Here is a 26866-nt window from a genome sequence, read left to right on the forward strand (position 1 = left end):
GTTTTCTTTAAAAAATGTTTTATTTTTATTTTCCTCACCCTGGTGATATGCAATCAGCATATTGCACATAATGTATTCACTACTGACATTACACCCGTAGGGGCAATTAACAATACTTTGAAGAGTTCGTCTGTGTCTTCATATTAATAATTAGTATTTGGTGCCTATGAACTCGTTCCCAGAAATCTCCACAGTGCATACCCAGGGCACACTTAGAGCATTTAGTAAAGAGAGCCTTTAAAATAAGATGTGTTGTGCAAATGTAGTTTATGCCTTCTTAGCTTTAGTTTCTTTTATCTGGCTATTTGATATGGAAATATTGAATTTCACATGCATGTTAGAAGCCTGATTTATAAATAATTAATGGCACGATATCCTATATCAGCTTTACAAAAGTGTTGAACAGAGGGAAGGAGTGCATTTCCGTACATGGGCTGACATCCTGGGAGAATTACTATCTGTCGAAGCATTTTGCACGATTGAATAGGGATGTGAATTTAAGGTACCTCATATCTCAATAACACCCACGACTCGGCACTCTTGAGAGTCTTTTTTATGTTTTATTACTGTTTTATTAAATTTCAGTAGCATCCAACTGTGTAAATTATGTATAGCATCCAAATGTAAAGTTAGGTGGCTGGCATAATTTAAAGTCTTCCTTTTCAAGATACAGACTCTTGAAGCTTAAAATCCAGTAAACATCAGTAAAGTTGAACTGAAGTGATTACCACGGGATAAACATTTTTTCATCTTGTTGGACTGGGGAGGTGTATGAACATGTAAACAGGGACAGAAGTGCTTGAAAGAAGTTCTTAATTAGATACTGTCTCAGAAGTGGGCTTTGCTTAGGTGGGATGACTTAAGCTGAAGCTATTGATTCATCTCTTAAATTTAAAATGGGAACCCTTGAAGAAGAGTGCAGTGATCAGTTGGCTGACCCTCCTCAATCAAAGACGAAATGTAAGAACAATAAACGTGTCTCCTTCCCGCCAGATGGAGAATTAGTAAGTGGATTTGCTGAGAAGAAGGAAGTGCTGAAAGATGGTGAGTTGCTTTCTCTTCTCCTGCTTATTTTCCCTCTGCACCTCCTGATATTTACTATGATAATCAGTAAGATGCTTTAAAAAATGGCCACTTTGATGTTTAATAGCCCTTTACAATAAAAGCTAAGAATGGCTAATATTGCCCAAGACTGGGGGTCAACAAAAGGCATTATAAACTCCATAAACGAGTTGGATACTGATGGCAATGCCAACTGAAATGATTTGATCTCCGAAACACAGTGTGCTTTTATTACAATCTGAGGCCGCGGCAGATGTTTCTGCCGTTGACCTCACCCTACATTCTTTTAACTAAAATGATAGTGTTTCTAGCCTTATATAAGCTGTCAGTCATCATCCCACATTCAGGATCAGCACAGCCAGGACTAATTTGACTATGCCAGTACATTTCTTATTCAGAAACCTATTTATTCATTATTGTTGTTGTTTTAAAAGCTTGCAAGCAATTTTACTCTGAAAGGACAAATTGGATCCAGTTTGCAAAAGTGTTAACCCATCATATGCCAGCAGCAGGTGCATGGTTTGCTGGGAAAAGATTGGTGAGGTCAGCAATGAAACAGTAAACCGGTGGCTAACACAATATCTTTCTATAGCCTACTTTCATAGAGTGAAGGTATCTTTTTCATAAAAAATCTGAATGTTGGTAAACTTACAATCAATCTAAATGAAACAAAACATTACATTAAATCCTGAAAATCCAACCATTATCCATCCTAACTACAGGGTCATGGGGTTCTGCTGAAGCCAATCCCAGCCAACACAGGGCACAAGGCAGGAAACAAATCCTGGGCAGGGCGCACACAGACACACACCAGGGACGATTTAGAATCGCCAATGCACCTCACCTGGATGTCTTTGGACTGTGGGAGGAAACAGGAGTATCTGGAGGAAACCCACACAGACACGGGGAGAACATGCAAACTCCATGCAGGGAGGACCCGGGAAGCAAATCTGGATCTCCTTACTGCGAGGCAGCAGCGTTACCACTGTGCCACCTCCTGCAAATCCACTGAATGAAAATTAGAGCCTTAGGAGGCTAAGGCTATCCCAACAGCATTGGTCAAAAGGCAGGAACCAGCTCTGTTTTTGGCATCAATCTGTCTCAGGACACAGAGACGGTTGCCAAATTTAGAGTCAATAGATTTTTTTAATATACACATTTTAGGGATGAGGGAAGAAAATCAAGGTGCCTTGATATGACCTCACTTACAGACACAGGGAAAGCATGCAAATTCTAGACCAGCAGTGGCCATTGTCCTGCATCTGTGAGGCAGCAGCACCCCTTAAAGAATCACAAGCTGCCACTTCTGATAGTACATTTATTTAAAACCTTAAATGTCTGATACTATAAAAGTGTTTCAGTCAATATCTTTTGATACCTGTATAATTTACTATCTGCGGTGGGCTGGCGCCCTGCCCGGGGTTTGTTACCTGCCTTGCGCCCTGTGTTGGCTGGGATTGGCTCCAGCAGACCCCCGTGACCCTATAGTTAGGATATAGCCGGTTGGATAATGGATGGATGGATGGATGTCTGCGTTACAATAAGAATACAGATTAATTCAAAAGTAATGTAAGCCATTCTATTTCTTATTTTACACATAATAGCCATACATAATTAATCCATTGCATACCCAGTTATTAACAATCCTTTTTTTACATCAGACTGTGTTCATTTTGTGAACCAGCTTTCTCCATTTAAGAGTGGGAAGGAGTCAGGGCCTGTTCCATTATGGTGGTGGGTGAATGAGATGGGACACTCATGCTCATGCTTATTCATAGTGTCAAGTTAGCATCAACATTTGCAACTGTGAGATACATCGCAGTTAGGAGACCCTTAAGGGTTCGCTTCCCGGGTCCTCCCTGCGTGGAGTTTGCATGTTCTCCCCGTGTCTGCGTGGGTTTCCTCCCACAGTCCAAAGACATGCAGGTTTGGTGGATTGGTGATTCTAAATTGCCCCTAGTGTGTGCTTGGTGTGTGAGTGTGGGTGTGTGTGTCCTGCGGTGAGTTGGCGCCCTGTCCGGGATTGGTTCCTGCCTTGCGCCCTGTGTTGGCTGGGATTGGCTCCAGCAGACCCCCGTGACCCTGTGTTCAGATTCAATGGGTTGGAAAATGGATGGATGACACATGGCTCTTTATATTTTTAACAGAAAAAAATATTTAAAAATCAACGTCTTTCATGTTCAAAAAATGTAATCAAAATGTTCACCGTCTTTTGCTGTTTCCAGACTCTGCTACGATTTTTAATTCATTCTGTCATTATTTTTCAACAATACATGTTATTTTAAAATGGTCTTCTAATTTTTATTTAGAATCAGTCCTGTTTCCCAGTTGCTAGTGCAGTTGCCTTACAGCTTGCAGATACAGCAATGGTTTCAAATCCTGATCTATTCTCTGGGGGGTCTTCATGTTCTAACGTTTTCTGTGTGCTGTACTCCACATACTGTGATTTTTCTTCTATCTCCAAAAGAAGTGTTGATTGGGTCAACTGGCAAAGGCTGGATCTGTGAGTGAATGTGCCCTGCACTGGACTGACTCCCAGTACAAGGTCAGTTCATGTATTGCACCCAGTGCATCTGAGATAGGCTTTCCACAACCTTATCATTAAAAAAAAACCCTTTCTGGTAACTGAGTTCCTTGATAGATGGATTTTCTTGCAGACTTTTTCTCATGCTAGCAATTGGGGAGCAAATATCCATTACTCACAGTCAACTTTTGACAGTTCCTAAAGAGAGACTAATTATCTCCTGTTGGAATGTGTTCATAGAGCGGATTAAAAAAGTATTCAGACCCCTTTACCCCTGCACACGTTTTTGTGTTACAGGTTTAATGTTAAATGGTACATTCCTATATCTGGCCATTGATCTCGAGTCAATAGCCAAAAATGACAATATGAAACATGTTTTCAGAAAGGATTATTAATTGCTGAACTATTTCTTATATCTAAGTATTCAGACCCCTTGCTGTGCCACTCCAAATTGTGGACAGATACTTCTTCATCCATCCATTATCCAACCCGCTATTTCCTAACTACAGGGTCACGGGGGTCTGCTGGGGCAAATCCCAGCCATCACAGAGCGCAAGGCAGGAAACAAACCCCAGGCAGGGCGCCAGCCCACCACAGCAGATACTTCTTGTTTGCTTTAGTTATCTGTCAGATGTCTAGAACTTGATTGGAGTCCATCTGTGGCAAACTGAATTGATTGGACATCTTTTAGAAATGCAGTCACCTGTGTATAGAAGGTTCCACAATTCACACTGCACGTCAGCTCAAAAACCAAGCCATGAAATCCAAGGAAATCTCCGCAGACCTCCGTGATCTAATTGTAGTGAGGCGTAGATCAGAGCGAGGTTATAAAACCATTTCTAAGGCTTTGAGTGGTCTCAGTAGCACATTGGCCTCAATTATTTTGAAATGGAAGAAGTTTCGAACCACCAAGATTCTTCTAAGAAATGGCCACTCGGCGAAACTGAATAACTGGGCAGGAAGGGCTTTGGACAGGAAGGTGACTAAGAACCCAATGGTCACTCAAACAGAGCTTCAAAAATCTTTTTCTGAAATTGGATACCCTGTCAGAAGGTGGCCATCTCAGCAGCACTCCATCAATCAGGCTAGGTCGAAGCCACCCTTGAGTAAAAGGCATATGACAGCCTGCTTGGAGTTTGCCAAATTGCATTTAAATGACTTTGAGAGCATGCGGAAAAAGACTGTATGGTCTAATGAAATAAAATTTGAACTCTTATTGCAGAACTCCTAGCACTACGTCTAGAGAAGACCAGGTACTGCTGAAACCTGGTGGTGGCAGCATCATGTTATGGGGTGCCACTCAGTGACAGGGACAGTAAGATTTGTCAGAATTGAGAAAAAGGTGAATGTAGCCAAATACGGAGAGGTCTTGGAATGAAAAACTTCTACAAAGTGCATATGACCTCGGAATGGGATGACGGTTCACCTTTCTGCACAACAATGACCTGAAGCATGTGGTCAAGACAACACTGGAGTGCATTTGGGACTAGAAAACCCATAGGACGTCTGTGGAGAGACCTGAAGATGGCAGTTTACAGACATTTCAAATCCAGTCCAATGGAACTGGAGAGGATCTGCCAGGAAGAAAGAGATAAACCGTCCAAATCCAGGTGTGCAAAGCCTGTAGAGTCTTACCCAAGATTGGTGCTAAATAGGCCTCTCCAAAGTACTGAATTATGGATCTGATTACTTAAGTGAATGAGAAATTTCAGTTTTTGGCTTTTAATAAATTTGGAAACCTTACTTTGTCGTTATGGGTTATAGAATGTAGATTGATCGGCAACAAATATAAAATTTATATTAATTTAAAATTAAGTATATAATGAAGTAAAGTGTGCAGATAGTGAAGGAGCCTGACTGATTTCTGAATCCATTTGTTATCTATTAGAATTCCTTTTTTTTTGCTTTACTGAGCTTGGTAGATTAATTGAGGTTTAAAAATTCTCTCATCAGTTGTAAAAGAAAACCAAAAAAAACAGCAAACCACAAGAAAGTATGTGAGTCCTAATAAGATTTTCCATTGAGCTCATGTTCTTCAGATGTTTGTGAATGGTTTTAAATATGTGTGTTTTTTCAGTTGCAGCATTTCTTTCTGTTTGCTAGCCAAACATTTGATATTTACATAGCTATCTCCAAGACTCTGGTGTTTAAACATTGCTGTTTTGTTGGTTTATAACTGTTGGAGTCGTCTTTTTTAACAAACACATTAGTATTGCATATGATTATCACTGTTGTCTTTTTAGTTTTTGTGATTAACAAGAACTTTCCTCTGCCATATCCTTTAAAGCAGTGTTGACGGGTCTCACACATATGTACTGCTGCTAAGCCTTTTGTAGCCTGCAAACACCAGTCTGGAAAAGGGGTCAGACTAAAGAGAGGAACGTCTCTCTCCTTTCCCTTTTCTTTCTATCAGGAAAATACATAAACACACTGAAGGTATGACATTTTATTGTTCATTTTAACTTTAAGCGAAGAGTCTTAGATCTTTAGGAAAGTTTTTATGGAGCTGGCTGTAAGCTCTAGTTATGGCCAATGAGATCTCCATTAAATGAAAGTATTCAATCTGTGTAACGACGTTCTCACAAATTATATCCCAAAAGGTTAAACTCAAATCAAGAAACTCTTTGCTTGCTTGTCAGAAGACTTAATATAGAATTATTTCCTTCTTTCCGTTTTCCATTCTATTAACTTATCTAAAGGAACTTATTAACCAAATATCTTGAATAAACAGTATATACATACTAGGGGGCTCCACCCCCTGCTCGCTTCGCTTGCCCACACCCGTGTTTGGTTTACCGGATATACAATTTAAAGAGATTGTTAGTTTCATGGGAATTGTTACATATGCATTATTTTGACTTTTATTTTAAAACTTTTGTAAAAACAATACTTTATTTCTGGCCCCAGGCGTGGTTATATCTCTGTCTCGTAGGGCGTATAACGCTGCTCGCGTTGTGAAGGTGGGGGCGACTGAACGCACACTAAGGAGATGCCGTCGGATCATCTGCTGTCTTTCTGCTGCTGCGAGCTGCCTGTTCTGCTTGTCTTGCTGCCCGATCAGTTCAAAGCCTGTACAGCACCTGTCCTTTTGCCACTTCGCATCTCTGTCGCTCGCGTTGTGAAGGGTTGGAGCGGGGGGCGAGGGTTAGGTTGGCTGAACGCACGCTAAGGAGAAGCAGTCTAATTATCTGCAGGCTATTTGCTGCTGGTGAGCTGCGTGTTTTGCTAGTCTTGTCGTTGTTTTAAGAGCTGGGAGCACATGAAGCATGTCTGCCAACAGCAATCCAAAAACTGCTAGGTTAGATGTCTGTGGACTCCGGTACCGGGGGTGTTTAAATCTCTTTTTCAGGACTATAATGCTGTTCGCGTTGTCATGGGGGTGGCTGAACGCATGCTAAGGAGGTGCTGTCGGATCATCTGCGTCTTTCTGCTGCTGTCGCGCTGCTATCAGTCTTCCGTGCTGTACTCTTCCCTCCCTCAATCGGACCTAACAGTCACTGAAAAGAAAAAAGACTTCAACCTGGCTGGGACGCTACAATACTTTCGAATTTTACTGCTTTCATATTCTTTACCTTTCCCTGCATGTGTATCACGCCGTCGTTTGTTTGAGCCTTACGAATTCCACTGCTTTCATAATCTCTTATCTGCCTTTTTCTCTCTCCAGCACTTTTGGGTCTCTTTACTCCACGCTGCTCTTTCTTCTTTGCTTAGTCGTTGATGTTTCATGTAGAACATATTGTCCTTATACGCTTTATATGTGCTGAGAGCACAGGATCTGTGTGTGCTACGTGCCTTTACACGACTGAGTGCTCTTATTTGATATTGTTTGCGTCTCGCGGGTCTTTTAAGTGTCTTCCGAGAACTTCTGAGAACTTCCGAGAAGATCACGTCTCATCGTCCTGCTTTTCCTTTCCAGGATTTTTTTTTATAAGATATATATATAGATATATATATAGATATAGATATAGATAGATATAGATAGATGTATATAGATATAGATATATAGAGAGATAGAGAGATAGAGAGATAGAGAGATATATATATATATATATATATATAGATATATATATATATATATATATACACAAGGTAAGCATGCAATCACTAATTCTTTATTGAATTATTTTAAAAGTGGTAGTCAATAAGGATCGTCACAGCTACCCTTCATTTTATGAAAATAACCATAATATTTAACATGTAAAAATTACACAAGCATTTTTAATGTTATTTTTTATACACACGCCTACTGCACTGATAGGCCGGCATGGTTGTGTAGTGCAGTGGTTCCCAAATTCAGTCCTGGGGACCCTTCAGGTTTTTGTTCCAACCAACTTCTGTTTTTAATTGGACTCCTCGCCTAATTAAGTGAGCTATTATTTCTAGTTCATGTGTTTTGGGGTCAATGAAGAAATTACAGAAGGTTAGGATGTCACAAACTTGACAAAAACCACAGAATGGTTTGGGTCAGCGACCCATATATTATTTTGTGGCTGTAAAATAGGATGAATTATTGTACTGATGTGTAAAGATTAGAGTCCAGAACAGAACTAATTAGAGATGGTCAAAATGGCGGTTTTAATGGCAAGCAGAGGAAATGACGTCATCAATGGGGCCGGGGCCGGAAGTGATGTCATCAATGGCCCAGGACCGGAAGTGATGTCATCAGGATCAGGTGGAATTTCCCATAACTGGTCTGCAGAGAAGTGAGACAGAGTCAGTGTACTCCGCCACCCCCTGGTCTGGTGTGGAATTACTCTCATTCAGGCCCTTTAGCTGCCTCCCATGCGCACGTGCCTGAATATAAATAATATTTTAATATATTTTAATTTTTTTAACAATATTTTCATCCTGATTTTCATTCTGCTTTTCCAGGTTTTCTGGATGTTTAATCTATTATTTACTAATTAATGGGTCTGACGCTGAAGCAATTGCAGCCTTTCATCGTTCAGCGTCGTTTGCCTGGATGTCTGCTTTGCTTGTAGGATACAAAGATGGGAGCAGACTACACAGAATAAAGGAGAAATAATAGGAAGACAATAAAAAAGAGATGAGCATTTAGAGCTAGAGCAAAAATTAGAAATATTTCTAAATGTCTTGTAAATGTAAACAGCATACTGCTGTGCTTTGCTGAATGCAGAGTCAAAGAAAAGAACAAAAGACAAGCTAATTAAATGACATCAGTTATTATCACTGATTGTAAATCTGGTCGGAATAAAAACCATGCAGCCACAGCAGGTCCCCAGGACTGAATTTTGGAACAACTGGTGTAGTAGATATCGCTGCTGGCTTATAGATGGGTTCAAATCCAGCACTCTGTCATTGTCTATGTGGAATTTGCTTGTTCCCTTATTCTGCCTGGAGTTTCTTCTCACAACCCCAAGCAAATGTTTGGTGATTCCAAGCTGGGCCTACGTGAGTGTGTTTGTGGTTGGCCCTTTGATGGATTGCTGCCCCATCCAGGGCTGTTTCTTGCCTTGCACCTTTTGTTACCAGGATAGATTCAGCCCCCTGCAATGCTGAATTGGATTAAGAGGCTTGGGAACATTACGTTACAATGCTGTAAAGAAAACTGTTTGTTCAAGATATGTATTTTCTTCTTTGTGAGTGGGAAAGTGTCTAGAAAGATTAAAATCCACTGTAATGGACACCTGGGCACCAGCCTGTCTAAACCCTGACATGATCACAAAAGCAAACTCCTTTATCAAAATAAATAAAGGTTGTTTTTTTTTTAAATATCTCCAAAAAAGTATTTACACAAAGCACAAAACACTTGTCTTTCTTTCTCCTCAATATGGTCTCTCTCACCACCGCACTGCCCTCCTCCAGTCGAGTGGTGCCTCTCTACCACCCAGCTCCAACTTGTCTGAATAAGGCAGTGCGGCCCCTTTTATTACAGACCCGGGAGTACTTCCGGTGCCGATGCGACTGCTCGATGGCAGTGCTTCCAGGTCACACGAAAGTCCATTATTAGAGTAGGGAGCTTGTTTCCCTGGAACGCCCTCTTGCGGCACCATGTGACCCCAGCAGGGCTGCCCTGCCAGACTATATTTCCCGGCATGTTCTGCTGGCTTCCCACTGGGTGTGGATATCCGGGACTGCTGCCATCTAGCGTGCTGAGGGAATAACAGTTCCCTAGTGATATCTCTACTTTAATAGTGGCTGTCTGTCCATCTCTTCCTTCCAGGTGAGCTTCCTTTCCTGTGGCATCTACACCACTTACTAAATAAGATGAGCTCAGTGTTGTCACTCCCTTATTGCACACTGTGAAAAAGTTGGGGAAATTTCTTAGCATCACTCAACTCAAAATAATTGCAATGAAACCAAAGTATCACACAAGAGATCTATATTCAGATAATTTCTGCAAGGATTGAATTTGGAGAAAATGAAAGTACTAGGAGAGATGACCTGGCCGAAATTGGGAACTGAGACTTATGAGCTTAGAGGAGTTATTGAAGGAGTTGAACCTTTTCGATATAAGCAAATGGAGATTAAGAGGTGACATGCTCAAGATGTTTTAAATTAGAAATGGAATTAGTGCAGTAGATCCCAGCTGTTACATTAAAATAAATTCTTGAACAAGAACACGTGGACACAGCTGGAAACTTGTTTAGGGCAGATTTCACATAAATGTTAGAAGATCTTTCTTCACACAAAGAATCAGAGACACGTGGAATTAATTACCAAGTAGTGTGGTGGAGAGCAGGACTTTGGGACCTTTAAACCTTGCGTAATATTTTAATGGTATAAAGCAAAATAAAAATACTTAAATCTACTCAGGGTCCTGTTACGAAAGCATATCTCCTATAAGGTATACTTACAAATATCTGTGGGGTGGATGTGCATTTGGCAACACTTCTGTACTGTGTCCCAAACACTGAACACAGTCCCACTCACTCTCTCCAGTATCAGTCCTCTCAAGAGCAGCGCTTTCTGCATTCTTGCATACAAAGAAAACAAAACAGGTTTCCATCTGCTTTAATCCCCCCTGCCAACTGTCCTTAATACAGGCACTGGAAATATCTCATTCACAATCTTCCAGTGTCCATCCACCAATCCTGACATGAAAATGAATGTTGCCCTTGTCTATGCATGTCAGTCAGTAAGTCATTATCCAACCAACTATATCCTAATAGCTAAGGAGTAGGAGATTAATCCATGTTGATACCAGTGTAGGCTTTCTGACTGATCTTTAATGTGCCATCTACAGCAATTTGATTAAACCTGTAGGTGCTCAATTCATAGAAAGTAAAGTGAGTAGATCTGTTTTTGTAAGCGAAATGGATAAAAACCATCCATCCATCCATCCATTATCCCACCCACTATATCCTAACTACAGGGTCACGGGGGTCTGCTGGAGCCAATCCCAGCCAGCACAGGGCACAAGGCAGGAAACGAACCCCAGGCAGGGCGCCAGCTCACTGCAGTCTATGCATGTTGTTTTAGATAAAAGAGCCTTGTACAGTTCTACCATTGTCCCAAACCACACATTTCACATTTCCACCTACTCCCTTACTGCATCATCTTTACAGTTTTATGCTTCATTTCCTGAGTTGAAGTAAACCTTTCTATAGTCAGTGTAGAATCTGCATGTTACCTGTTCACAAAGATTGAGTGAATTTTGTTCATGAAATGTTCTCATATCAAGTCAACTCGATTCATGTCAAGTTCATTGTCATGTGTACACAGTATAAATAAATTCTAAAAAAAACAAACATATTATACAACAAATAAAAAAAATTAAAAATACACATACTATGCAATATATATATATACTATATATATATATACTATATATATATATATATATATATATATATATATATATATATATATAGTGAAAGAAATTGCAAAATTGCCGGACACACAGTTAAGGTTTTGGGCAGCCACCTGTATAGTTTCCCTGTCTGCAAAAGGCTTAAATTACAAGGTACAATGTGTACAGGTTAGCAGAACTTCCCAAGTATGGAGGATCATATATATATATATATATATATATATATATATATATATATATATATATATATATATATATATTATGTCATGTTTCTGTCACGCTTTAAATTGGGCTTATTTTAAAACCTACATATATATGTTTGGTATTATTCTTTTCAGAATTTATCGAACTTTAATGTGATGTTGTTAGATTTTCAGATTCTTATTCCATTTTGAAATTCTAAACTAAAAAATATCAAGAACTCACGTCCCGCGAGATGAGACTTTGTGCCAAAAGATTTAACCACGCCTGGTGCCGGAAATAAAAGACAAAGAGTAGGACAGCTGCTGTACAGGCTTTTAAATGTTCGAACTGCCACATGAGATGCAGATCACACGGCACGGCAGCAGCTGATCGAGCCAAGAGGAGGTAAAAAAAAACTGTATTTGTTTCCCATTGTATCACCGTTTAAGAGGGGGTTTCAGAGGAGCGACCGCGTCTCCTTGTGGTGCGTTCAGCCCCCCTCTTCACAATGCGAGCGGCAGTGACGTGTGAGCGGAGGGGAACCCCCTAGTATACAGTATATTGTGACTAGTAGGGGGCATTGAAACACCCCAAACCCCAGATACAACCACACAGACACAAGTCCCAGGTGCAGATGCAAGGTTTATTATAATTAACATACCTTGTAATAGTGGCACTCACTCAATTCAAAACTTTTTCTTTCTTTCTTTCTTTCTTTCTTTCTTTCTTTCTTTCTTTCTTTCTTTCTTTCTTTCTTTCTTTCTTTCTTTCTTTCTTTCTTCCCAGGTGAGCTTTGTCTGTCCTCCACACCTGACTCCAACTCGCCTGGATGAGGCAGAATCGTTCCTTTTATGTAAGACATGGGAGTACTTCAGGTGCCGTGGAAGCCCCACAAAATAAGAATCATGGATTCCTGCAGTAGTCTTCTGCGGCACTCACTGAACCTAGTAAAGCAGATCTACAGTTCTCAGCATGCCTTGTGGGTGTCCATACTGGTCCATATTGGGTGTCCATCCCCACCAAGGGGTGCTGCCACCTAGCATGTTCAGGGAGCATGAAGCGCTGACAGGTTGTTTCCCCATGTCCTTTAATGATACTGACCTCTTGGCCCTGGGATTGCTCCTCAGTCCAATTCTGCCGAGATGCCAGTGTACCCACTTCTGCACTGGCACCTTTTGCCAACCTTCTGGCTAAGGCAGGGAATGCCCTACCACTGTGACTGTCTAATTGCCACCTGGGCCTCCCAGCCAGGTAACAGAGGGGAGTCTATTGCGACCCTGCATGCCCTCAATTGCAATACATACAATAATTGAATTCTTATGATTGATTGCTCAGCAACACGTAATGGTAGAAATTGTCCCTGACGCTAGTGGTGTGAGTTCCAGTGGCCCTGTACAAACTATCAAAGACAAAATTGGAAAAGGACTAAAAAGATCAATAAAAAGTTTGGTTCCATTATAAAATAATGATAATGTATAAGTAAAGGAATACAATGGTCATACTCTATCCAGCACAAGTGTCTCAAGTATTCCAAGCAGTTTTGGTCCTAACACTATATAAGTATATAGCAACACTAAACAAGTGACCAGAATAGAGCAACTGAGTGCATCTCTAGGCTGTAGGGCACGTGCTGCTCTGACTGGCTTAAGAAAATGGTCTGAGAAGGCTACTTACAGAAGAAATATTTCAGTTGAAAAGTGGATCACATACTCAAGGACACTAAGTGGGATGCCACCTGTTGTGCCATTATGGATCAGTACATAAAGAAGGCAATGTGTTTGTAATGGAAGGCAGTTCAACTTCACAGAGCTAAATTTGTGCTCATTTGTGGTCACAGTTGTTCAAATTCTAAGGCAAGAGTCGTAACAGCAATATACTAAATAAACAGAGATACAGTATGTGCTACCTCTACCGGTGAGACAAAGCTGAAACACATATGGTCTCTGAGTCAAGGCTGCATGTAGCATACACCAGTCATGTCATCTGTAAAGTACAGCAAGATAACAAAAAACGCTTAAGCCAATTTAGGGTCCCAGGAGGCAGAGCTTATCCTGGCTACATCAGGGTACAAGGCAGGAACTATTTGGTTTTTTTTCTCAGGGACCAGTTTGAATTACAAGTTAATCACACAGGTCTTTGGGAACGAAGTGAGAAAACTGGATAGCTTAAGCGGTGAAGGGAATAATATGCAAACTCCATGCAACAATGAACATCTGTGGAGCCTGAACCCACGGCACCACTGCTCCACAGCAACAGCAAGATGCAAAATTGAAATAAATGCAAGATACTGTAAATAAATAATACAGTAATTCAAAATGATAACTCTTAAAATATGTGCCACTCAAAGCACCATCACATTGACATACAGTATATACAGGAGGATGTGTTTATCGACAGTATGAAGTCCAGATACCCTGACAACGTTGTTTTTTCGTTTTTTCTCAGACAACCCCAATATTAACTGGCCTAATGAACTTGACGGAATAAAATGTCAACACATATCTGGAATATCTCTTATGCTCATATGTAAATGGAAATGATTCAATTTGTGAGGTGTAGTTCTCTGTCCCGGAGACATGGTGCCTGTGTGCCCAGTTTTAAAGTGATGTAGTCCTACATTGTGTCCATTGCCTATTTGTTCCATAACAATGCTAAAATTGAAATTTTTAATAAAACTGCATAAATAATTCGTTTAGACTAAAAGATTGCCTGCTGTGGCAATTAAAACAATGGAAGATGGAATAATAAGTTTCCAGTTCTACAATCTGCTAGTGATTTTGCTCTTCTTAGATATTGTATACAATATTTTCATACAGTTCTTATGCTATAAATTTTGCTGAATAATTTATGGCAGAACACGATTAGCATTATTTACAACCACATTTTTATACATGTGATGAAAGTATACCAAATTTCTTGCATGGATCTCTAAAGAATGTGCCAAGATCACAAAGTGGCCTAATGCTCAAAGCGAGATACAGATTTCCTGTCAGCTATTATCAGTTAAACAAGATGTGTAGCATCCATGATTACGTAATTTTAATATTAGTGTAAAATAACAAACAAACTGAGATCTGCAATGTCTTGTAAAGCAAATGTAATTCTTGTACTGTTTTTTGTTTTTTTTTTTCAGTCAGCAGCCTAACATTGCAAGGGATTCTAACATCCTATAAGCAGAGTTGTGAGAAGCATCAAGTGGAGCCCAAAGCAAAGTTATTGGAACAGCTGCAGGTAAATTTTATGGGCTAAATTATTCATTTGTAATATTACTTTTATTGGAAATATTGATGATTTCTGTTTTTCTTATGATACACAAAAATTCTCATAAAAATCAAATCCAGAAACATAATATATTCCATTTTATAGTTCAAGGGTGTCCATTTTTGGTTGTAAAGCACTGCTGAGCCTTCAGTTTAAAACATTTAGAATGTGTTTCTAGTCATATAAATATTGTCATATGTGCAGAACACAGTACAGTATTAATTTAACTTTGTGTTGTAGTAGACTTTGTATTTTAATAATAAAAGAAAACTAAAGTCCAGTGGCATGATACAAGGGTATGTATCTTATAGGCATACTGTATGCAAGTCATTGCCTGTGATTGCCTGTGACTGATAAGGGAATGACAAGGAAGGAACGAGGGAAAAGTTCAATGAGAAAATTACAACCTTATAAGTAAGTTGAAGAGTTCAGGGTGTTTGCTGATAATACGTTATTTCCATTAAAAAGACGTCAAAACAAAGAGACAAAGCCTAGGAGCTGATCCTTATAGCCTGGAGAAGAAGATTGAAATGGAAAAAGATAAACTATCTCTGTTAGGATGTAGAAACTAACATTCACCAGCTTGATTTCACATGGAGGTTTCATGTCATAATAAATATATTGTTCATGGTTGGTGTGATCAAGAAACAAAGGGGTCACTAGAGTGCAGGTAGAGGAGTGATCAAGAAATGGGCAGGAGTCTACTACTAGGAAGCTTCACAAACTAGTCACTTAATAATCTTTAACCAAAATTTGAGGTCAAAAAAGACATTGACAAAGTTCACAATTCTTTTCTAATCTAACTACAAGTCCCTAACAAAAAGAATCAGGAGAAAAGCATTGTTTTCTTAATTTGAACCCCAATACTAGAATAACATGTGCTTTCACTGTGCCCCCTTAAGTAGAGATGCCTTTTAGTGATGTTAAGTGCAAAATGGCGGAAGATGGTAAAAAATGAATAAGGCAAATAAAATGAAAATACCACAAGTAATCATGGCTGGAGATCTCTAGATGGAAGGACAAGTTGCAATGAATCAAATAGATTGTATTGTTACAGACAAAAATAATAACTTTTATTGGCATCCACCTATCCATTTTCTTATTGCTTGCTTATCCCAGCAGGCACTGAACACAAGGCAGGGACAATACCTGAACAGGACGCTAGTCCATTGTAGGCCGAACACATGCACACGCATAAATGAGTAAACACATGCAGACATAGGGAATACAGACAAACATCACGTACTAAGTAATTGCAACACAAACACTGATTTAATCAGTTTTAACATAAAAAGATGCAGACGAAAGAAGAGAAGAAGTGGGCTGCTATGGTGGAGAAAAGAAGAGCTGCTCAGGAAGTCGCAAGTGCATCGACCTCTGAGCAAACGAATGATAAACGTACGGAGAAAGAGAATGAAAACTAGGAAGTCAAGTGGATTCACTGCACGTTATCGTCATCGTGCAGTGCGCCATCACTGGTATGTGAATAAGACAGCTCTACTAATGGAGACAGGTGGTCGACCTCCAAGCAATGATAACAAGCTGAACACGGCAAGGAAAAAATGCAGCATGTAGCTGAACTTAAAAAGAGCACTGTAAGGTTGGTCCTGTGGGATTAAATGAAACAATTTGTAATAAAAGTGGATAGAAACTTGGGACTAGTTAAGCATTATAAATATCACAAAAGATGGAAGGAGTTAATAACATATTTGGATTTGTTCAAATAAACGAAAAGAGTGAAAACAGCCTGTGAATGGCGATCTACACTTGCTGCCAATAAAGGGGATGCCGCAGTGCTATTTATTCTTGATGCTCACAAATGAGTATGAGACATAGACTCCAGACTCCAACAAAGGGATACATGTATTTAAGTCTTACAGAAAAATTGTATGGAAGCACAAATTAAGCAACACAAAGGCTCTGCCTACACAAACTCTTCTCCTGAATTTTGCAAGACATATTATGAAAAGGTTGGCACTGAACATGATGCAGATTATATTAGAAGAAGATATCAAAGGAAAGAGAGGAAGAGAAAATCAAAAAAGAGGGCTGAAACAATATACAATATACAATATACTCTAGGATGGGGTCATTTAGAGGACCATGGAACCTTGAAGAGACTGGCCAAAGGAAACACAGAGAGCTTTGACAGTCAACACACTAACAAAGGATGAAAGAATTCTTAACTAGTAGGCAAGAGGGCGAGTCACGCAATGGCCACTACTGTCACTTCCGGCTTCATGCTGAGGGTTTTGCCTTTTCTGCCCCCTGGGCAATTTAAAAAGCAATATCAGTGTTCATTTCTGGACTAGCAGCAGGACTCAACTGAGTTCCGCAGCACAGAGCACTTTAAACCCCTTTCAAAGCACTTTGAGCTACTGTTTGTATGAAAATGTGCTATATAAATAAATGTTGTTGTTGTTGTTGTTGTTCCTGAGAAGGAGGCACTGAAGAACATCCAAGGTACCTTTTCTTTCTTCAATTCTTCATTCTGTTTTGTACAGATTAAATAGGATCCCAGCTGGTTTCCAACCCTTTGACATCTCCCTGTTGTCATTTCCTCCCGCATCTCCTTATTATGTACATAACAGACATTTGACCAATAAAATATGCATGCATTGAAATGTGCTCTGTGAAATGGAAACTTTAATTACACATTTAACATGAAATTTAATAAGCAAAGTTTGACTACGCAAGCTGTCCACAAACATCCAAGTTGCACCTTCTCATTTCTAAACATGCATGCGTTTACTGGAAATCGTTCAACAGTTCATACTGCTGCTAGGATTAACATTATTTCTCTGTCATTCTAAACTGAGTAAGTGAATTAGTCAATGAATAGATGTAAAACTGTATTTTTCTAAATATGAAACAAAAATGGAGTGATCAAGAAGATGTTCTGGGTCGTATGGTTTAATGATGTTAGAAGAAGAATAACAAAAACAACAACACCATTTATTTTTATAGCACATTTTCATACAAATGATGTAGCTCAAAGTGCTTTACAAGATAAACAAAGAAAAGTTTACAAAAATATAAAAATAAGATTAGGCAATACTAAGTAACCAAGAGCTGGAGAAAAAAAAAAAAACAAAATCTGCAGGGGTTCAAAAGCCACGAGACAACCCAGCCCACACTAGGCATCCTACCTAATATCAATGATCTCAGTCAGTCCTCATGGTTTTTAGGCTTCACGTGGAAGAATTAGATGATGATGGTCATGTGGACCTCAGGCCTTCAATCCATCAATGGAGGGACATCACAGTGCTTTGATCAGGTAGTGGTGGTGCAGATTGACACCACAGGACAAACGGAAAAAGAACAGCAGAGAAAGTACGGATTGTGGAAAATGATAATTAAATGCATATATAGAATATCAAGTTTAGACTAAAATGAAGCTTTAAGAAGGCCACGTTAACATAATGTGTTTTCAGCAGTGTTTTAAAGTGCTCCAAAGTATTAGCCTGGTGAATTTCTTTTGGTAAGCTATTCCATGTTTTAGGTTCATAACAGCAAAAGGCCGCCTCACCACTTCTTTTAAGTTTAGTTCTTGGAATTATAAGCAGACCCTCATTTGAAGATCTAAGGTTATGATTTGGAGTGTAAGGGGAAAGGTATTCTGAAATATAGGATGGCGTGAGATTATTTAAGACTTTGTAAACCATAAGCAGTATCCATCCATCCATTTTCCAACCCGTTGAATCCGAACACAGGGTCACGGGGGTCTGCTGGAGCCAATCCCAGCCAACAAGGCAGGAACCAATCCCGGGCAGGGTGCCAACCCTCCTCAGGACACACACACCCACACTCACACACCAAGGACAATTTAGAATCGCCAATCCACCTAACCGGCATGTCTTTGGACTGTGGGAGGAAACCGGAGCGCCCGGAGGAAACCCACGCAGACACGGGGAGAACATGCAAGCTCCATGCAGGGAGGACCCGGGAAGCGAACCCGGGTCTCCTAACTGCGAGGCAGCAGCGCTACCACTGCACCACCGTGAATAGCAGTATTTTAAAGTCAATTCTAAATGGCATGGGTAATCAGTGTAGTAACATCAGGACTGGTGTGATGTGCTCAGATTTTCTTTTCCTAGTTCAGATTCTAGCAGCTGCATTCTGCACTCGTTGCAATCGATTGATGTCTTTCTTTGGTAGTCCTGAGAGGAGTGCGTTACAGTAATCTAGTCGACTGAAAACAAAAGTGTGAACTCATTTCTCAGCATTATGCAAAGTTATAAGTGGTCTAACTTTTGTTATATTTCTTTAGTGAAAAAATGCAGTCCTAGTAATCTGATTAATATGTGATTTAAAATTCAGGTATGAATCAATAATTACCCCTAAATTCTTTACCTCCGTCTTGACTTTCAAGCCTAATGGATCAAGTTTATTTCTAATTCCCTCATTATATCCATTTTTGCCAATCAGTAAGATTTCTGTTTTCTCCTTATTAAGTTTGAGAAAATTACTACTCATCCATTTAGAAGCACAAGTAAGACATTGTGTCAGTGAATCAAGAGAGTCGGGGTTGTCAGGCGCTATTGATAAAAACAGCTGTGTGTCATCAGCATAGCTGTGGCAGCTCACGTTATGCCTTGGGATAATCTGACCTAATGGAAGCATGTAAATCGAAAAGAGCAGTGGACCCAGGAATGGAGTCCTTGTGGAACACCATATAGAATATCATGTATCTTCGAAGTATAATTACCACAAATAACAAACAATTTTCTACCTGTGATGTAAGACTCAAACCAATTTAAGACATTGCCAGTGAGGCCCACCGAAGGTGATTTATAAGAATACTGTGATCAATGGTATCGAATGCTGCACTCAGATCTAAGAAGATGAGAACAGATAAACAGCCTCTGTCTGAATTAACCTGGAAATCATTTACTACTTTATTACTTAATACTGTAAAGATATTAAAATGGATGTCCTCACCCTATAAAAGGCTATTCAGTACAGGTTTTGGTACCTGGGAAATGCCAAGGAAAACATTAAAAATGTAAGGAAGAGCAAAATAATACAGACTTTTGAATATTTGAACCTTCCTTTGATTCAAAGCACTGAATAGACTGAATTAGGATTAATGTGATTTTCCACCTAGCTAGCCATTTCAAAATGCACTTATTCCATTTCACGGTCAATAGGAAGTGCAGCCAATACTACTGTAGTAACATCGCATGTAGGACAAGAGGCCCATCTCATGCTCATCTCGTAAAGGCCCAACTTAGAGCCAGTGGTTAATCAAATGCACACATTTTTGGGATATTGTAGGAAATACAGAGCACCCAGAGGAATAGCCCTTACATAAATAGGTACGACAATCCCCATCCAGGCAATGACCATGGTTAGATATGAACTCATGATGTAACAGTACTAACCACTCCACCACCCACAATATTAATGTGTATTTTTTATTCATACAAGAAATTGTCTATACAGTGTGGTGTATCAAAAATAAACGTACACTAATTGGGATGGCAACTCTTCATTTTGGTACATTTGTCAAATCTTACTGCAATAATGGTGGCTTTCTATCTCTTAATCAATAATAATTTCTGTGAAGAGTAGACTCTGGAAATCGCAGAAGCATTTATGCCAACCTAAGCATCTTTTATTCACAATTAAATGTATTTAGCTCAGACAACAGAACTCAAACGATGAAAGGACATGCTGTCGATGACTTGTGCCATGCATTTCTGTTTGTGTGTATTTCCTAAGACATATATCTATGTTCCTTTGGCCAGCTCTTCTAATTCTGCTGTTATATCCTCTGTGAAGAACTCATTTTTAAAATAACTAAAGACTAATTTTCTTTTCTGGTTTCTTACTTTCCTTTAACTTGTTCAATATCTTCAAATGCAAGAACAAAGCAATACCTTACAGGTTATTTTAGACACAAGTCTGACACCCCTGTTTAGGTGCCATGAACATCAGCCTTGTACCCTATACCTAATGTAATTCATACTGATTGTAGTGCAGATAGTTTTAGGTGTTTTGAAAAAGCCTTTGTCCCTTACTAATATCCTCGATTTTTGTATGTTTGTCAAAATGAATGGCTTTAGATCTTTAGACAAAATGTGATATTAGATGAATACCATTTCTAATTGCTGTTTAATATATATAAGTAATAAAGTTATCTAACAACCTGTGTGAAAAGGATAATTAATTCTTTAGTTTACTCGCTCAAAAAGCTGACCAAAATTAATCGAGGAATAGACTCAGTTGAACAGGGCCAGACCTGTTTGCAGCCGCCCTGCTGAAACGAAACCTCGCCAAATATTGAGCCTTACCATGAGAGTGAAATAGTCCATGCAAGGCTTTTAAGGTAAACACTGTTCCTTGACGATAGAAAACTCTAGAAGATATTAAGTAAAAAGCTGTTGCAGCCTACTAATCAGAAAACAGTTACAAAGCCATTTGTAAGGCTCTGAGACTCCGTCATACTGCAATGAGAACCATTATCTTAAAACAGAGAACATTTGGAAAAGTGGTGAATCTTCCCAGGAATGGTCGGCCTGCCAACATTACCCCAAGGGCATAGTGATGACTCATTCAAAAAGCCAACGAGGATCCCAAAAGAACATTTAAAGGACTGCAGGTCAATGATCATGACTCCACTACAAGGGAGAGGCAGAGTAAAAACTCATGGAAGAGAAGCAAGAGTAGAATGCTCTGCTATCTACGAGTAACATCTAGTGCTTTTCTCGCATTTCTAAAGAAAAACTTTACAGGGGTGCTATTTAGTTGTGGAATAATATCCGCACTAGTCTTGGATTTACTGTAATGAAACTGCCACACACACCCTTCACCATGCTTGTATTTACAGCACGCATATTAGTCATTCAATTCATTTTTATCTTCTCCTACCGATTCATCTCCATTTAACGGTACATGTACTTGTTTCATGACTCTCATTTTTTCACATTCATTTTCTTTTCTTTTCCTCTTTATCACATGTTCCTTTGCTTTATGTATACACTTTCAAAATATTATCATTATTATTTTATCATTTTATACTTCCTTTCCTATTTTTATGATAACCCATTGCTAATATATAATTCAGTTTAAATATAACCTTACCCTATAATACCATTCCCCGTGTTATTTGCTTACCTTTCAATGCCTTGCTCCATTTATTTGTACAGCATTTGCCAAAGTTCTTTTGCCATTTCACACAACCAGAACACATGTTACATTGTCTTCTTCCAAGCCTCCCTCTTTATTTCTTTTTGTTCCAAGTTGCTCTTGTTTGTAATAATTCTTTTACAATTTGCCATGCTATGTCTTTTTGCTTATTTGTTAAAACTTTTTCTCATCTGTTTCCATATTATTTTTGAATCTTCGAAAAGGAAAACATTCCACTCTTTTTACTGGTGTGTCATTTTCAGTATTCTTGTTTAATTCTCTTCACTTCTTTCATACTTCTACCTTTTTTTCTTTTTTATTTCTACATTTTTAATAGTCCTATACTTTTTCTGTAATGTTTGATTCTTTTCAAGCTATCGGTCTGTTCAATTGTTGTCCGCATATTGATTTGGCAAAATTTTACGCCGGATGCCCTTCCTAATCCTCCACATTTATCCGGGCTTGGGATCGGGAAGAGGAAAAGAGGAAGGCCTAAGAGAAGGTTTATGGATGTGGTGAGAGAGGACATGCAGGTGACGGGTGTGACAGAACAAGATGACGAGGACAGAAAGATATGGAAGAAGATGATCCGCTGTGGGAACCCCTAACGGGAGCAGCCGATACAAGAAGAAGAGGAAGAGGAGGTCTGTTCAATGCCAGTTCAAGTAACTTGACAGGTCTTGGTATTGTACCAAACAAATATCTAACCATATCAAACATTTTCCCCCTATCTACTTACTGCTGCATATACTATTAATTAATTAAGTGAAAGCAGACCAGTAATACATTGTGTTGTATCTTATGCAATGGATTTTAGACAAAGAAATATTTAGAAATATGTGAATGCTCACCAAGCTTTGTTGGGATTATGTTATATGGACAGAACTTTTTGGATGATACAGCTCTCACTATGTCTGGCATAAACCTAACACAGAACTCCACAGTAAGAATATCAACCCACAATAAAAGCACAGTGGTAATGCCTCAGGACCTGAAAGACTTGCCATTTCTGAAGGAACCAGGAATTATTCACGTTACCAAACATTTCTTAAGGAGAATGTCCAGTCAAGCGTCCGTGACCTGAAGCTGAAGTGTAATTGGATTACGTAGCAAAGCAAAGACTTAGAGCAGAAAAGCAAATGTACAACTGATTGGCTCAGAAGAAAAAAAAATGGACTTTTGTAGTAGTCTAGTCAAAATCCTAACCTGAAGCCAATAAAGATATTGTGTCAGAACCAGAAATAAGGTAATCATGCTCAAACTTACCAATGTCTGAATGAACGCAGTTTGGAAAAGCAGAGTGGGCTAAAATTCCTTAACAGTAATGTGAAAAACTGATATAAAATCATCAGCAGAATTTAGCAGCAATTACTGCTGCTAAAGTTGCCGCAACCAAGTATTGAAACTATGGGAACAATTACTTTTTCACATGAGTGTGACAGGGATGATGGATAACTTGCTCCTTGAATAAAGAAAGTCAGTTTTTTAAAAATTGTATTGTGTGCTCACACAATGAGAAGGTACTTTTTCAGACAAATACTTTTTCACAGAACTGTACAAAAGATGATACTGTAATTAGGTGTTTTCTTATGGGTGGTGAACATGCAAAGTAACCTAAAACAAGAATAAATGCCACTAAAATATATGGTGGGTCAAAGGATATGGTAATGTTCAAAATGTGAACTCCATTAAATTCAACGGTGGGTCAAAACAGGCAAGGTAAAAACTTTTAGAAGCTGCACATATTATGGGAAGTTGAAAATATTTACTCTTTGTTAATTTGAGGAAGTGTAGGAAAAGTCACAAAGTTCCATCCTGAACAGATTAAATTTAGGGTGGTTTTATTGAAATCAAAATCAAAATTTACCCAAAGAGGTTGTGTGGGCTTTTCTTAATTGAATGAAGTTAATACTTGTACCATATCTCCTGCCTAGGTGTATTTAACTCTTTTCTACTGTCTGCATCGTTCAGTTCTTTTCAGTGCTTTAACATTAAGGTGTTCATTAATCCATCCATTGATTACAAATCTGTGTGTAGTTCAGTGCTGCAGGGGTCATTCTCTACTCCAACAGCACTAAGTAAATTCTTAGTAGATGGGTTACCAGTTGCTGCTTATGTCCCTCTTGTAACATCAAGATCAAAACAGCTCTCACTCGTAAACTACATAACTTAAACATTACCTGCCTTCAATTTCCATCCATCCATCCATTATCCAACCCACTATATCCTAACTACAGGGTCACGGGGGTCTGCTGGAGCCAATCCCAGCCAACACAGGGTGCAAGGCAGGAAAGAAACCCCGGGCAGGGCACCAGCCCACCGCAGGCCTTCAATTTCTTTCTTCAAAATAGGTTTTACGTCTAATGCCTTGTCTGCTTGAGAGTAGGTGAAATAGGTAAGATTTTTTAAATAATGCATTTTTATGTTTTTTTTTTCTTTTATACTAGGGGCTTCGTCCCCTCCTCGCTTCGCTTGCCAACCCCCCGACCTGCATACATGCCAGCCACTCTTGCGTCTCTGCCGCTCGCTTATGTGGATTTCACTTTTACCAAACAACCAATCTTTTAATTCTCGCGGATACGCCTCCTCATTGTGTAGAAACGATACTTTTCCCTGATGGCAACACAAATTATATGATCTACAAGTCTCCGACTTAAAATTTAAATCCAAACAATATAGTCGATCTCTTTTCGCTGTTCCGTTATTTCACCGAGTAATTGTTTGCGCTAATGTGATCTTTACTATCATTTTTTTGAGCCTTTCGAATTTTAATACTTTCATTATCTCTAACCTGCTCTGCATGTGTATCGCGCCAGCGTTTCTGAATTCTTTACAACATTCTAATTTACGTCATCTACTCTTTGTCGTTTATTTCTGGCCCCGGGCCTGGTTAAATCTCTTGGCACAAAGTCTCGTCTCGCGGGACATGAAAGTATCTCTCTGAAAAACCCACATCTCTTCCCAGGCTAAAAAGTCTCTTCTCGTTCCAGAATTTTTATATTATAATGGAGAGCTGAGTATATCCTTACTTTTAAAAACATTATATTTAATTTCCCTGCATCTCAATACTATACAATTCCTTCTTCTAAATGAACACTGTTATTATTCTCAATTTATGACTGCAAGCATAGTTTCAAAGAGACAATATAATACAAAATTAGACCAGATAACCAACTTGCTGTTTCCAGGATCATCAAAAACCTTCTGTAGATATCCTACAATGTTTCCTAGCCTCTAGTTTTTATAGACTTCTCTGAGTAATAAAGGGATTCAAGTTCAAATTAATGCCTGACTACTTTATATCATTACAAGTTTTCTTAGTTCTCAAGGAGAAATGGTGTCAGTTCCAAACTATTTTAATTTCAGCTTCATGAAGAAATGCATAAGTGGGCCCTGCAAAGGAATAGCTCATCTCCGTAGTTAGTTCCTTGTGTGATAAAAAATTAGACTAAGCGGGTCTGAGAATGTTATGATTGACTGATAGAAATTTTATTGATTTAAAACTAAATTGAAAAACATACTTCAACAGTCACACAAGACAGATCATTATTGCAGGTCAATATAAAGTATAAGCAACAAATCAATGTCCTTCTAAAAGGAAAGAAATCAACATCCCCCTGGCAGTAGGGGGATTCATTATATATTGTACTGGCTGCTGGCAGAAATGACCTCATATAGGGTTCTCTGAAGCAGCAGAGTTGGATCAGCATATTGCTATAAAAGTGTCCTCTGCTTAGGCAGAATGATATCCAGAAGAGGAGTGCCATGATCTTCTTCTTTCGGCTGCTCCCGTTAGGGGTTGCCACAGTGGATCATCTTCTCCCATATCTTTCTGTCCTCTGCATCTTGCTCTGTTACACCCATCACCTGCATGTCCTCTCTTTACTTAGGCCTTCCTCTTTTCCTCTTCCCTGGCAGCTCTATCCTTAGCATCCTACTCCCAATATACCCCTCATCTCTCCTCTGCACATGTCCATACAAACACCATCTCGCCTCTCTGACTTTGTCTCCCAACCGTCCAACTTGAGCTGACCCTCGAATGTCCTCATTTCTAATTCTCTCCATCCTCGTCACACCCAATGCAAATCTTAACATCTTTAACTGTGCCACCTCCAGCTCTGTCTTCTGTGCCACCGTCGTCAGCCCATATAACATAGCTGGTCTCACTACCGTCCTGTAGACCTTCCCTGTCACTCTTGCTCATGCCAGTCTGTCACAAATCACTCCTGACACTCTTCTCCACCCATCCCACCCTGCCTGCACTCTCTTCTTCACCTCTCTTCCACACTCCCTATTACTCTGTATTGTTGATCCCAAGTATTTAAACTTATCAACAACTTTACTTCCTGCATCCTCACCATTCCACTGACCTCCCTCTCATTCACACACATGTATTCTCTCTTGGTGGTCCTACTGACCTTCATTCTCATATCTCCACCTCTCCAGGGTCTCCTCAACCTGCTCCCTACTATCGCTACAGATGACAATGTCATCAGCAAACATCAAAGTCCACGGGGACTCCTGTCTACTCTCGACTGATGATTGTCCATTGTCCATGATGAACAGTATTGAACAGTCCATTGTCCATGATGAGCAGTAGTTTGATAAAAGCCTCTAGTACTGCATCAAGAGAGTTCAAACAGACTCCCAGGACAGTGAAAACCTTCTTTATAAGTTTATTGAGTTTATTTAGTTCGGCTTCATGTTGCATGTTCACTAACAAATAACCTTCACCTTTGTTTGAGCCCTGAGAAGCTGAGCTAGATACAGCCCAGCTCTGGCCACGCTCATCCAGGAATATCTCCACCCTATGAGACTCCCTACCACTGGTGCAAACACATCCATTTAGCCGCTGAATAATGAAGTACCTACTATTAAAAACTCCTTTCTTTTTTCCCCCTAAACAGAAATATAGCCCTCTAGACATTTAA

General features: G+C 39.4%; 1 protein-coding gene across 1 annotated transcript in view; it reads left to right on the plus strand.

Moving 5' to 3' along the window:
- Positions 1-896: 896 nt before the first annotated feature.
- The window catches only part of si:dkey-288a3.2 (protein phosphatase 1 regulatory subunit 37), a 244370-nt gene continuing 218400 nt past the window's right edge, over positions 897-26866 (plus strand). The window contains exons 1-2 of the mRNA XM_039741206.1: positions 897-1044; positions 14677-14774. Of these exons, the coding sequence (XP_039597140.1) occupies positions 897-1044; positions 14677-14774 (246 nt within the window). The remainder of the gene's footprint in view (positions 1045-14676; positions 14775-26866) is intronic.

Source organism: Polypterus senegalus, chromosome 18, assembly GCF_016835505.1.
Source record: "Polypterus senegalus isolate Bchr_013 chromosome 18, ASM1683550v1, whole genome shotgun sequence".
Taxonomy (NCBI): Eukaryota; Metazoa; Chordata; class Cladistia; order Polypteriformes; family Polypteridae; genus Polypterus; species Polypterus senegalus.